Raw genomic sequence first — 12,997 nt, 5'->3', positions numbered from 1 at the left:
CTTCTTATTTTCAGATTTGTATAATAAATATTTTGACATTGTGAAGTCACATTTTTTGTCATATAAAATATCATGGTGAATATAATTTTTATTATAATACCCATTTTCTTCCTTGCTGAATGGGTGCAAAAGATGTTAAAAAAGCATTGTATCTATTTCTGTTGGCCTACAAAACCAGTAAGAAAAAGATTTAGGAAAGATAATTTTAATGGCTTATATTATATTGACATCAAAAGTAATCAGCATCTCGAAATTTGCCTCGAAGCAATATGTGTTAGTCAAAATTTCATCTAGTGCACTCCAGTGAAATCCAGGTGAATTAATTAAATCCTACAGGAGCTGGGAGATGAACATGTCATAGACAAGAGACAACTTTGTGGATTTAAGAAATACAGATAATAAACACCCTGCATTCTTTTCCATTGTGTTTTCATCTGCATTGTAAATACAGTCTCTTATATATCATTGTATTTTAATAATGATGTAGCTTCAGCATATGAAATAATTTGTTCCCTTAATTGTACTTACATTATGTGTGTTGTTAAGAAAACATGTGATTTCAATGATCGCAACACAATGGAAGGAGCATTAATTATGTTGTTTTCTAAAGGTAGAAGATAGGAATCCTGATTATTCACAGAATCACAGAATGGTAGGGGTTCGAAGGGACCTCTGGAAATCATCCCATCCAACCCCCCTGCTTGAGTAGGTGTACCTAGAGCAGGGTACACAGGACCACATCCAGGCAGATTTTGAATATTTCCAGAGAAGAAGACTCCACAACTTTCAGGTATTTAGAAGCATTGCTAAGATCCCCCCTCAGTCTTTTCTTCTCCAGGCTAAACAAGCTCAGATCTCTCAGCCTTTCCTCATAAGGGAGATGCTCCAGTCCCCTGATCATCTTGGTAGTTCTCCACTGGACTCTGTCCAGTAGTTCCCTGTCTTTCTTAAACTGGGAGGCCCAAAACTGGACACAGTACTCCAGATGTGGCCTCACTAGGGCAGAGTAGAGGGGACCTGCTGGCCACACTCCTTTTTCTACAGCCCAGGATACCATTGGCCTTCTTGGCCACAAGGGCACAGTGCTGGCTCAGGGTCAGCTTGCTGCCCACCAGCACTCCCAGGTCCTTCTCAGTGGAGCTGCTTTCCAGCAGGTCAGCCCCCAGCCTGTACTGGTGCATGAGGTTGTTCCTCTCCAGGTGCAGGACCCTACACTTGCTTTTCTTGAAATTCATGAGGTTCTCCTCAGCCCAGCTCTCCAGCCTGTCCAGGTCTTGCTGAATGGCAGCACAGCCTTCTGGTGTATATTTTTCCTTAAGCCAACATCATGTTTAGATTTATCCCCTTTCTCCTTATTAAAAAGCATTATTAGTAGCAGAGGCTTCTTGAAAATGTTTGTATATAATTCTTTAAAATCTCATTCCTTATAAACTGAAGCAAGACTTTTTATTTAAAATGAGTTTTAAACAAATTCAATTTCCCCTTTAGAAGACGTGGCATTCTTTTACTAGTTTCATGTTTTCTTTTCCAGCTTCCTTGCAGAATGAGAAACAAGGCTGTACCTCTTGCTTTCCAGACATCTTTGTTTCAAATATACTGTCATAGCCCATGAACACTGTTGTCAAGTATTATTGATGAATGTTTTTGATCACTAACATTTGAATGACCAGCTGGTACATCTACTCTTACAACAATATTTATGGTCCTATTAGCTGGATGTACTGAAGAAATCCTTTTTGTGCCACATCCTGTGCATTCAGCAGCCTTATGTCTTTGTGAATGGAAGAAAGGCATGTTCATAGAGTTCCTCCTCTTGAGGGTAGGGAGGAGTACAGTGAGAAAGGGGAGGAATTGAGCCTGGCAGTATTTATTTTTCCCTCCAAATCCACCAGATTTGAATTCCTACGATGGAAGCATGAAGGACTATGTAGTCCTCCAGTTATTTCCAACCAAACCTTTTTCAGTTAAATAAGGAGAATTGATTGAGCTCGTAATGAACTAAAGACTAATTTTCTATTTTTTTAAGTGTGTTTTCTATTTAGTAAGTGATATACAGTTCTTTGGAAATGAACCTCTTCCTTCCAAGTGTGTATGCTGGATGTGTGTGAGAGACAGGACTTCTGCGGTAGAGATCACTGGCGAGTGCATGTGTCTTGCAAATCTTTGACCCGTGTTTAATAATCCAAGGGTAAAAGAGGACATAGTCTACATTAGTAGTGATCAGGATTTGAAACAGGATTATGTTGGCATGCTTCCACATCATGTAGTTGTACAGTTAATTCATTTTTTTGTTAGTTTATATGTTAATAGAAGCTTGTTATATTTATTTAAAAGAATTTATAATTAATAAAATAGGAAGCGCAGATTCTGTGATAGGATCTTGTCATTCATTTGTTGAATTTTTTTTTTCTTTACTTCACTGAGAGAAATTAAAGCACTTCACTTTCTACAATTTGAAATGTGCTTCACTTCTGAGTCCTTTAGGCTGGCAAGTGATCCTCATGAAAAGCGTTTTATTTAGCTAGGGAAACTCTTTTACCAGTAGCAATCACATTACATGTGATTTGTAAGTACATTGGGTAGCTAAAGTGCTGTAGGTGCTCTTTTGAAAATCTTTTCATGTGGAAGACATCGTAAGGAATACATCAGTCCCTGAGTTTTCTTGCTGGAAGAGGCATGACTGCCCTGAGGTAGTAGCTTCCAGTGCCCCAGGCATCGGGGGTGTGTAACTCGGGGTATTGATAAATTCTCTGTATCCAGAAGATCTTGTGTTTTTCAAAACCACTGAGCATTTCCTTCAGTCGGACAATTAAAAGCCTTGATTCTTTAGCAAGACCACAAGCAGGGGCATGTTCACTCTGTCTATTACTAATGCCCTTTGTTCAGTCTGCAAAGGCAGCATGCAAAGCTTTGCATGGCTGAAGCTTTCAAGTGCTCCTTGTGTTCTAACACAGACTAGGTAGCTTTTGGCTTTTTTTTTGTTTTGTTTTGTGTGGGGTGGTTTGGTTTTTTTGTTTTTGTTTGTTTGTTTTTTTGCTGGCCATTTTCTTTTGTCTACTGGTCTGACACACTTGATAGTAATTGCCACTCACTGTTCAGATCAGTGTTCTCACTGGAGCTCAGGCTGTTACTCAAAGCATATTAAAGAATAAATCAAATTGATAACGTAGGCTCTGCTGTTAAATGTTTTGAGGCTGTCCCCCATGATGACGACACTGGAATTATTTAATGAAAATTTTGCTTTGGGTTTCTCTGTTGGTATACATACTCACTTAACATGAAGGAGGTCCTGCTACTGCAAAGAGTTCCCAGTCCTCATTTTTTTCCCACTTATGCTTTTAATACTGATTCCTGGGAGAGAAGGAAAGACCTTACCTTGTCCCATAGCTGAGCTCTCTACAAATGTCATGCTGTATATTTGCACTGGTCTGAATCAGCCATGCCTATATCTATAGAAGGCAGTAATTGCAAGCCAAAAGAAAACCTTTTACTAAAGACCAGTTTAATCCACCATTTTGGGGTCACATCACTGGAATACCTTATAGACAGCATAGGCACAAGCGTTTTGGGTTTGGTTAGGCATTACATGCTGCCTGAACACATATGTTGCAGTATAGGTTACTTTGTATCTGCTGGTTTCTTTTTTTCTCTATGGTGGATAGGGTTCTGCTTATGGCATGAAATTTTTTGTGTTCCTAGGACACTGTGCTGGCTGGGATGGAGTTAATTTTCTTCCTAGCAGCCCACATGGTGCTGTGTTTTGAATTTGTGACTAAAACAGTATTGATAACACACCTATGTTTTGGCTGACACTGTGCAAGCACCACTCAGCATCAGCACTCTCTTCCCAGCAAGTAGGCTAGGGACGTGCAAGAAGCTGGGAATGGAGATGGGACAGCTGACCTGAATTGACCAGAGAGATGTTCCATACCATATAATGTCATGCTCAGCAATAAAAAGTGGGGAGGGGGTGGGGGTTGGTCGTGCAGGTAGCCACTGCTCAGAGACACGCTAGGCATTGGTGTGCTGGTGGGAGGTGGGGAGTGAGTGAGCAACTGGGTGAGTGCTTAGTTACTGGCTGGTGTCAGTGCGCCACGGACAGTTACAACTACTGTATCCAAGAAAGGTATCTTGTGTCTTTCCCTGCCAGTTGTGCATTTGCAGGCATCCCTGAAGCGAGGACAGAGCATCAGATTGGCTTTGGAAAGAACATATGTTATGAAAGTAAGGAAGACTAGTCTATGGGAGTGTAGTGGGAACTGCAGAAAACTAGAATTGGGTTTACACTTATAAAGGTGGTGTTTGAGAGAGGTGTGATTTGAAGTTGGGGAAAGAAAAAGACAACTGAGAAAATGGGAGTACAGGGAACATCATATTATTTTGTGTTCTTACAAGAAACTCAGAAAAAATACTGAGAAATAAGATGATAAGCTGTCCTCACAATAGGTGTTTTTAGCAACTTGGAGAAATTAATCGGTGGTTTAATTATATTATTTTCAGGTGAAACAATTTAGAGAGGCAATGTAAAAATAACAAGATTTTTTTTAGCAGCTGGAATAATTTACTAGCTGTTTTATATCCCATGAAGGACCTTCTGTTCTGCCGTAATTAAAGAAGTCATGATGATTCCACCTACCAAAACCAAGGAGGTAGTCAGTTCACATAGGTACACAAGTACTAGCTAGCATGCCTTCTTTCAGTCTAGAGATTTCTACAGGGGAGTATTAGTTGTTAAATTACAGTTGAAGGGGAGAATCCAGGGAGCACCCACCAAGAAACACAGGGATGACATAGGACAGGAAATATGGAATTCAGAAACAAAATTACTTACTAGTACCATATTTTCACAACTATGATATGTATTTTGATTTTTCTGAATTCTTTAAAATTACTGTTCTGTAAAAGACTGCCTTCAGATAACCTTTATTTTATCTGTATTGAAGTTTGTTCCTGGGAGTATGGTGTATCTTATTAGTAGTTTTCACAGAATTATTGAATTAGGATTGAAAGGGAGATTGAAGATTGTGTAGTCCAACTACTCTGCTCAAAGTGGGTTCGACTAGAGAGCATTGCTCAGGGCTGTGTCCAGTCTGGTTTAGAACGTCTCCAAGGCTGGCAAGCCTGCAACATCTCTGGGCAACCTGTTCCACTGATTCACCACTGTCACAGTATTTTAAAATGGAATTTCCTGTGTTTCAATTCATGCCCATTGCTGTTTGTCCTTTCACTGGGTACCACTAAGAAGAGATTGGCTTCATCTTCTTCAAACCCTCCTGCCAGGTATTTCTCATGGTGACAGGATCTCCCTTGAGCCTTCTTTTCTCCAGGCTAGGCAGTCCCAGCTCTCTCAGCTTCTTTCCCTGTGTCAGATGGCCCAAGATTTTAATCATCTTTGTGGCCTTTTGTTGAACCTGCTCCAGTGCATTCATGTCTGTCTTTTACTGGGGAGCCCAGAACTGGACCCAGCACTCCGGGTATGACCTCACCAGTACTGATAGAGTGGAAGGGTCACCTGCCTCACGTGACCTCCTGGCAGTGCTCTTCCTTACACAGCCCAGGATGCTGTGGCCTTCAAGGGCACGTTGCTGTCTAATGTTCAACCCACGGGTCATTGTCTGCAAAGCTGCTTTCTAACTTGTCAGTCCCCAGTCCGTACTGTCGCATAGGGTTATTCTTTCTCAGGTACAAGACCTTGCATCAAACTTATCTTCCAGTTTTCAGCAACATTTAGATTGAGAATTCTATCTTCTCCTTTAAAAAGAAAATTTTTAAATATATCTCAAAAAGATATGCTTTGATTTTATTGTATTATATCTGTCAGGTTTTTATACCTGTTCATAATTGTGCACTCCTTACAGGTAGGATATCGAGCTGGATGGTCTGTTCCAATTCTTATGTTCCAAACGCAATTAAAAGCAAACAAAAAAGAAAAACTCGACAGCCATATTCAAGCATGCTCACAAATATACACTACAAAATGTGATATTTTTTCTTTTAGTTTCAAACTTTATACATTTATGACTTTGGAAGGTAAAGCAATGGAATATTACCTTTAACCAAATATCTGTACTTCAGTGATGGTATTTTTAAGTGGATTTTTCCATGTAGATGAAAATTTTGCTTGAATCACGAAATCACAGAATGGTAGGGGTTGGAAGGGACCTCTGGAGGTCATCTTGTCCAGCGCCCCAGCAGAGGCTGCTCGTGTAAGATTTCATGTATTTTGTCATTTATCCTACCTAATTTTATTTGCTTATGGTTTGTTTTATTTTTTTGTTCTGCCTTGTGTACTAGAAGAGATGGTATAAGCATTCTCAGCCATCAGTCTTCTCCCAAGTGGCTATTAACTACTGGAAACAGGTTCTTTTGCCATTTAAAGTCATCACACTTCCAGAACAAATGCCCGTCTTCATAATGGTTTCACTGCTTTTTTTGTGGATTTTTCTTCTGTATAATAATAAAAAAATTTATAGTTCAACTGTCATTTCTTCTTCTGTGACTTAAAAAAGTACTGAGGACAAATCAATGTCAGGAAATATTTAACAGAAAATAGATAAAACTGGAACTGAACAGATGAAGTTATATTAAAAAAGCAACAGCAAAAAAATTTAAAAAAGAAAAAGACATGTTATCATCTTGACTATTTAATCCTTGGCCACAATTGTGTGAATTTGCAGGTGTTAAATTATCCAGAGAACTGCTTGCAGATTTTTGCTATTGTCAGTAGAAGTGTATTGGGAATTACATGGAAGAAAATAAGCATTGAATAACAGGCTACAAATTTCAAATAGTATTCTCTAGTTCATATCAGGTCTTAATTGAATGCAAAATACAATGCTGATCAGACTTAATTTGTTGGTTTTGTTACATGTTAAATCTTTTATTGCTTTTGAACTATGTTAAATTTGATTGTACAGAAGTGCTTAAAAACCTGTTTTCTAAAGGACAGATGTATTTTCATCTCCCTTCCTCCCCCCCACTTTTCGACAATCTGATTCTGAGTTGCCTTACCAGACAATTGTATAATTTCTTCACATTTCACATGGAAAGTCTTGTTAAGTGTGTGTCACTTTTGGTATTCTGTGATATAAACTCAAAAGCACACTGAGTTGACCAGTGAATATTTTCTCTGATTGTTCAGTCCACATGAAAAATCTATTGGGAACCATTCCCTGTTTGCTCAAGGCTGTGCCACTTGAGTGGCTAAAAAGAATATAAGAGAGTATTCCTGACCCAGTTCTGTCCAGGTATTTTTCAGACACTTCAAGTTTGGGTTTGGTAGGTTTGGTTTTGTTTTTTTTTTTAATTCCATTTGTGATCTCATAAACGTATTCACCTTTATCTTACTCTGCACTACTGCGTTCCTGACCGATGTGCTATCATTTCAATGTGTCCTTCTGCAGGTTGTTAAATGTGCTATGCTGTGAGCTGAATACCCTTTTACTCTTGGAGACTCAGTATAAGGTGTCACAAGTTTTACTAACTGCACAGGGGGAAAATGTCACGGAAACTCTAGAAGGACCAGGGTAAGAAGTGCCTGATGTAAATATCATTTTAACTATCAAACTTTTCTGCTGAGAACAAATGCATGAATACCTTAATGGCTTTAAATATACAAATGCTCTCACTCAAGTTGGCTTCTAATGTGCAGAAGTTTACTTACGTGCGGGTTTTTCATCAATCTTAAGTTACGAAAAGATACAACAGTCTTGTTCATTCTCCCATGTCCACCTCAGGAGTGTAAGAAATAATAAAGCAAATATTTTTCTCATTTTTATTTGTGTTAAGATCAAGTTATTTCTTTAAAAATAGAGTGCAAAATTTGTGGATGAAACTATGCCTTTTAATTTTTATTTTATATTATTCTTTGATGTTATGTATGTAATATAAAAGTAGGTTGTAGTTTTAACATTTATAATTAAAGGCATAATCAGTACTCTGGATTTTGGTTTGGTTTGGGTTTTTATTTAATGTATTTATAACTCAGTTGACTCTCCAACTTCTGTGACTTTCCATTATGACTTCTAAATAAAATTGCACAATGCATTCTTTCAAAAGGAGAAGTGTATTTTTGGGGACAGAGTGGACAGTCAATTAGTCACAGACATTTTGTCCTTTCTACCAGCATGCTGAATTTTGAGACCTTTCATCTTACTGTTTATTATATGGGACCAGTACAGAGGTGAAGTCTCAGCAGATATAGATGATTGTTTTATACAATTTGAGGATGAGACCTGCTATTCCTTTACTAAGGAAAAAGTTGTAAGATACTTGGTGTATAGAAACTGATTTTTATTCCTTTTAAAAAATTTTGTACCTTCAGACAGCAAGTTGGCTGTGTGTTAAGTTACGGATCGCTCTGCTGATTTATGACAGCAGAAATTTGCTGGTAGGCCAAATAAGGAGCAAATTTTGATGGTCCATTAACTGTCTCTGCCCTAATTACTGAGCATATGGGCATAACAAACCTTGCAAAGTTTTCTACTCTTTTGTGTCCAGTAATTGCTCAGATGTTTTCAATCAGCAGTAGGTAAGGAAGTATGAAGTTAGGATAATGCTTGCAGACATCTTAAAATACTTCATGTTTCTGTTTATTTCTTTGTGCCTATGTGTTCTCCTGGTTGTTTTAATTCCAGTATGTCTCTCAATGTATCCTTGCTCATTAAAGTTTTCTGAATTAAACAGTCGGTAAATCAAAGCGGTTCTGATTTTTGGATTTTTTTTGTTGTTTGTTTGTTTTGGGTTTTTTTTCCCAGAGATTTTATAATTGATGGTCTATCAGTGGAGAGAAACCATGTTCTTGTAAGGATAAACCTGATTGGAGGACCACAGGAAAGGATTTTGCCTTTGAGAGTACTAGATAAGGTTAGAATCTAACACTTAACAGTTTCTCTTTCCATAACTCCTGCCTTCATTAATTGAACATTTTTCTTGCTAATTCAGCATGTAAAAAATTATTTAATATTAAGAAATATCATTCCACCTTTAGCAATAAAAGGGCAAAAAATTTTAAGAAATGATACATTGGAAAAATACATTGTCCCCGGTATCTGGGGATTGGCATGTGCCTTGGATATGTCACATTCAGCTGAAATGTTTATATTGCTCCATTTTAATGTTACGTTTCCTACTATAACGGTGAATACAATCTGTATATTTTTCACTTGTATATTTCTGTGTTTTCTTTATTAGCTTACCATTTGTTATATCTTCCTTTTATTTGATATTTTTTCCATGCTTGGGTTTTCATCTGCAGTGTCTAATAGCTGGAGCTTTCATTGATGTTCTAACCATACAGTGTTTGTTAAGCAGCTCCTTTAAATGTTCTGCTTCTCACTGGCTGTCAGCACAGCAAAGACAGCTAGATCAATGTAGAAAACGGGAAACACAGTTTTGTGTTTTTTTTGTTTTTGCTTTTTCTTTCTATAAAAACTGCACTTTCCTTTTTGGTTAAAAAAAGAACTGTAAAATCAAAACTGTTAGTGGTATATACTGGAAAAAGTTCTGGCTCAAATATTTTAACTTCCTTTTTAAAGTTACAGAGTATGTCATAGCAAATTGTATTATTAAGCGTAATTTTGGTGCATAGGCAATAATTCTGCTAACTTTACCTGTGTGTTAATCGAGCAGATGCTATTAATTCTCCTGAATGAATTTATTTCTGGTCCTGTTCCTAGGGCAGTGATCCGTATCCTTGGCCAATGTTTTCATCGTTACCTTTGCCGAAGTGCTATATTGCAGAAATTCCTAGGAAAGCTGAATTCAGACAAGGTACATACAAAGCATGCAAACAGAGTAGGTGTCAAACAGGCATTTCTGTTGATTTTTAAAATATTTTTTCCTTCCTGCCCACCCTCCACCCCCCATCCTCCAGATTATAATCTCATAAGTAATTTATGAGGTTTTATTGTTGGCTGCATTTGTAGGTAAATAAGTTCATTTGGTTTTGCTTGTCTGGCTTTGTGCAACTGTCAATCTGCAAAGCTCTGTTTAGTAATCTAATTCCTATGCATACCCGAAGATTAACCTTTTGGCTTGTCTCAGGTGGGTGACTCGAGATGTATTTATAGCATCCCTCTAGTAACTGAAGCAAGACAGTATGGTTAAGCTACATGTTTTTTGTACACTACTTCCGTGATTCAGATCCCTGTGTTTACAAAGCTTGGTGGTGTGTGAAATAGACAGCGTTTAGGATAGTTGGTTTCCACACTGAACATCAATTTGGAATGTGGGCAGACTGAAGAATCCTTTGAAGAATTGTCTAGGCAAAGCAGTTTAATTCATACAGATAAACCATTTTAAGGTTTTAATTTGCATAGACAGTGCAAAAGGAACTGATGAATGGTATATAGTAAATAAATAATTCTTTGTATTTGTTCATGTTTACTGTATCCTTGAGAGGTACTTATTAGAAATTATTTGTGACTTTCCTTAACAGATACAGATTTTCAAAAGTGATAGAAATTCTACATTAACTGTAGAATACAAAATAGTCTGTTTATAAGTACCTAGAAAAACCTGAAAAAAAAAAAGTGATTCCCTTCTGACAAGAAGAAAGGCCGTGTCGTTATAAAAGGAGTTTTCTCTAAACTTTGGCAATACTGTTCCAGGCTTCCCAAGGAAATTTTCCTAAGACTACAATCAAAGCACCGTAAAGTGGGTGCCCAGTAGCTTTATATATGTCTTCAAGGAGGCTGGTGGTATTGCTCTTGGACAGAAAAGCATGTGTTATTGTATCCCACAGAACCTCTCGGTTCTCTTTTTCAGAGCAGTTCTGCCGCTCATCATTAACAAGTGTGATAATGGAATGGAGATTGTAGTTGTCACTTTTGTGGATGACAACCAGCTAGGAAAGCTAGGGTAAAACTTTTTGACTAGCAGTAAATTTGCTGAAATTAATATGTGCTGAAATGAAGATTTGCAGGCATGTTTGATGAAGTATTGGAATATTTTTATTTGAAATGGCATTTTTGACATTAGAGGTAACTGAAATAAAAGACTATATAACTGAAAAATAAACAGAATGTTTAGTTTCATTGCCAAACAAAATATTTTGTTTGCTGATTGAAAAAAGGGGAAAACAAAACATTGAAAGTGTTCAACTTCGCTTCTAATTAAAACAAACAAACAAAAAAAGATTCTTCCACCAAGCTGTGAATATCTGATTTGCCAGACTGAAGCTTGCAGGATGTGTAAGTCATTTTGAAAGAAAGTATCAGAGTAAATAGGTCAAAAAATGAAAGAATGAAATTCACAAATTACTGTTCCCAGTGCTTGGAAAAAATAAACCAAGAACATAAGTAGAAGATGGGGAGTATCTGAACCGTATTCGTCAGTAGCACGGTATGGCAGTGATAGGAATGCTCTTCACAAAGGAGGTTAGAAGTATGATTATGAAAAAGATCTACAAGTTACATTTATACAAGACAAAAGATGATCTTTTTCACTTGAAGGTGGCAAGTCCTTGGGCGGAGTACCTCTGGCACTGTCACTGCAGTCTAAGGAAAATAGATATATTTGAGAGATTCTAGAGCACAGCTATAGATCGTGACTTTGCAATGTGATACGTGAGTACAGACTGAAATAATTGGAACTGGCTGATGCTGAAAAGACAGAGGTCATGCAAGTATTTTAGTATGCTAAAAGCAGTTATAAGGAGGGCAGCTTGATCATTTCTATGTCCCTGTGCAGAAGAAGGAACAGTTGGCTTACTTGGCAACAAAGATCTTTTTACAAATTAAGTAAAAAATAAAAAATCTAGTCGGATACATCTGGAAGATGGGGGGGAATATTTTTAGTTTGGCTAGATCTTAGTGGTGTGGCTGTGTTTTATTCATATGGGGTGGGAATGTTTGTGGTGGCAGGGTGGGGTGGTTGTTGACTTTGTTGTCTTGTTGACTTTGTTGTCTTGTTGACTTTGTTGTCTTGGAGCTTGCAGTTTAGAGGGTTTGGGGGAGAAGTCAGAGAATAGTTTAATGTAAAATACCAGCTTTGGCGTTGGAGAGGGAGGGTTTTTGGAGATGGAAGGATGGTTCCAAACATCATGGGAGATTTTAAGAACATCTTCTCTGGTGTTGTGAATATTCAGAATTCATGTCATGTGTTACTTATGCAACTTGCTCAGAGGTTTTAAAAACAGTTTAGACTTGTTAAATTTTAATTTTGCTTCAGTGCAAGGAGATGGACAAGGTTCACACAGACTTCTGAGTGGCAAGAGTGAATTAAGACTACGAAATTCTTAGCCCTGTTAAAGAATGTATAGTTTCTTTGGCTGAAAAGGCTGTAACTGTAGGTTTTATTCTGTCTGTCCTGGCCTCTTATTTACCTCCTCTCTTCTGTCTTCCTGGACACCTGAAGAGGAACTTACTTTTTCTTTCTCCTTTGAAAATTGGTTCTGTCCCTGTCATGTAATTGTGATGTCAGCTGTAAAAACAAAGCCTGAGTTGATTTTTTGGTTGTTGTTGTTTTAAATATATCTATAGAACGGATACTGGAGATGGCTGGGGGAAGACAGGGGAGGCATTACAGATGTACACTCAGATATGACATTGCTGTCTCTGAACATGTTTTTTCCTTCTGACCCCACCCCTTTACATGGAGTTGAAGGACAGATGCAATAACAGAACCTTTGTCTCCCAGGGGTGTCTCTCAGCTAATAGAAGTTGCCTTTCTGAGTGCAAGCTGAAATCACAGACTGAATGTTTTGGAACTAGTGTGGCTGTTTTTCACCGAAAAGTATATGTACTACTGAGGTCAGGGAACAGGAAGCTTTGTTCCCACAGCCCTAGACCTGTGAGCCTATGAATGTATCTAGTGTAGTGGAAACCTTAGATAAAATATGGTATTTTATATGATACAATATGAGGGGTGGTCACTGAAAAGGACTTATTCACACTAAGTTTTCTATTAAGATAACCCAAGAAATAGTTTCGGGGTTTTTTTTCCTTCCTTCTCTCAATTTTTCTGAAGGACAATGGTAAACATGCAGCACTGGTAT

At 37.7% G+C, this 12,997-nt stretch overlaps 1 protein-coding gene across 6 annotated transcripts in view; it reads left to right on the top strand.

The window, feature by feature from the left end:
* Positions 1–12,997, top strand: part of TBC1D32 (TBC1 domain family member 32) — a 93,274-nt gene that overhangs the window by 40,416 nt on the left and 39,861 nt on the right. For 3 of the 6 annotated variants that reach the window (XM_075087532.1, XM_075087531.1, XM_075087536.1), the window contains exons 24-26: positions 7,404–7,526; positions 8,757–8,865; positions 9,678–9,771. In XM_075087532.1, the coding sequence (XP_074943633.1) occupies positions 7,404–7,526; positions 8,757–8,865; positions 9,678–9,771 (326 nt within the window). Of the gene's footprint in view, positions 1–7,403; positions 7,527–8,756; positions 8,866–9,677; positions 9,796–12,997 lie in introns of all 6 variants that reach the window. The other 3 variants (XM_075087534.1, XM_075087530.1, XM_075087535.1) reach the window with 1 other exon arrangement.

Source organism: Phalacrocorax aristotelis, chromosome 3, assembly GCF_949628215.1.
Source record: "Phalacrocorax aristotelis chromosome 3, bGulAri2.1, whole genome shotgun sequence".
Lineage (NCBI taxonomy): Eukaryota > Metazoa > Chordata > Aves > Suliformes > Phalacrocoracidae > Phalacrocorax > Phalacrocorax aristotelis.
This window is presented reverse-complemented; position numbering and strand designations above follow the sequence as displayed.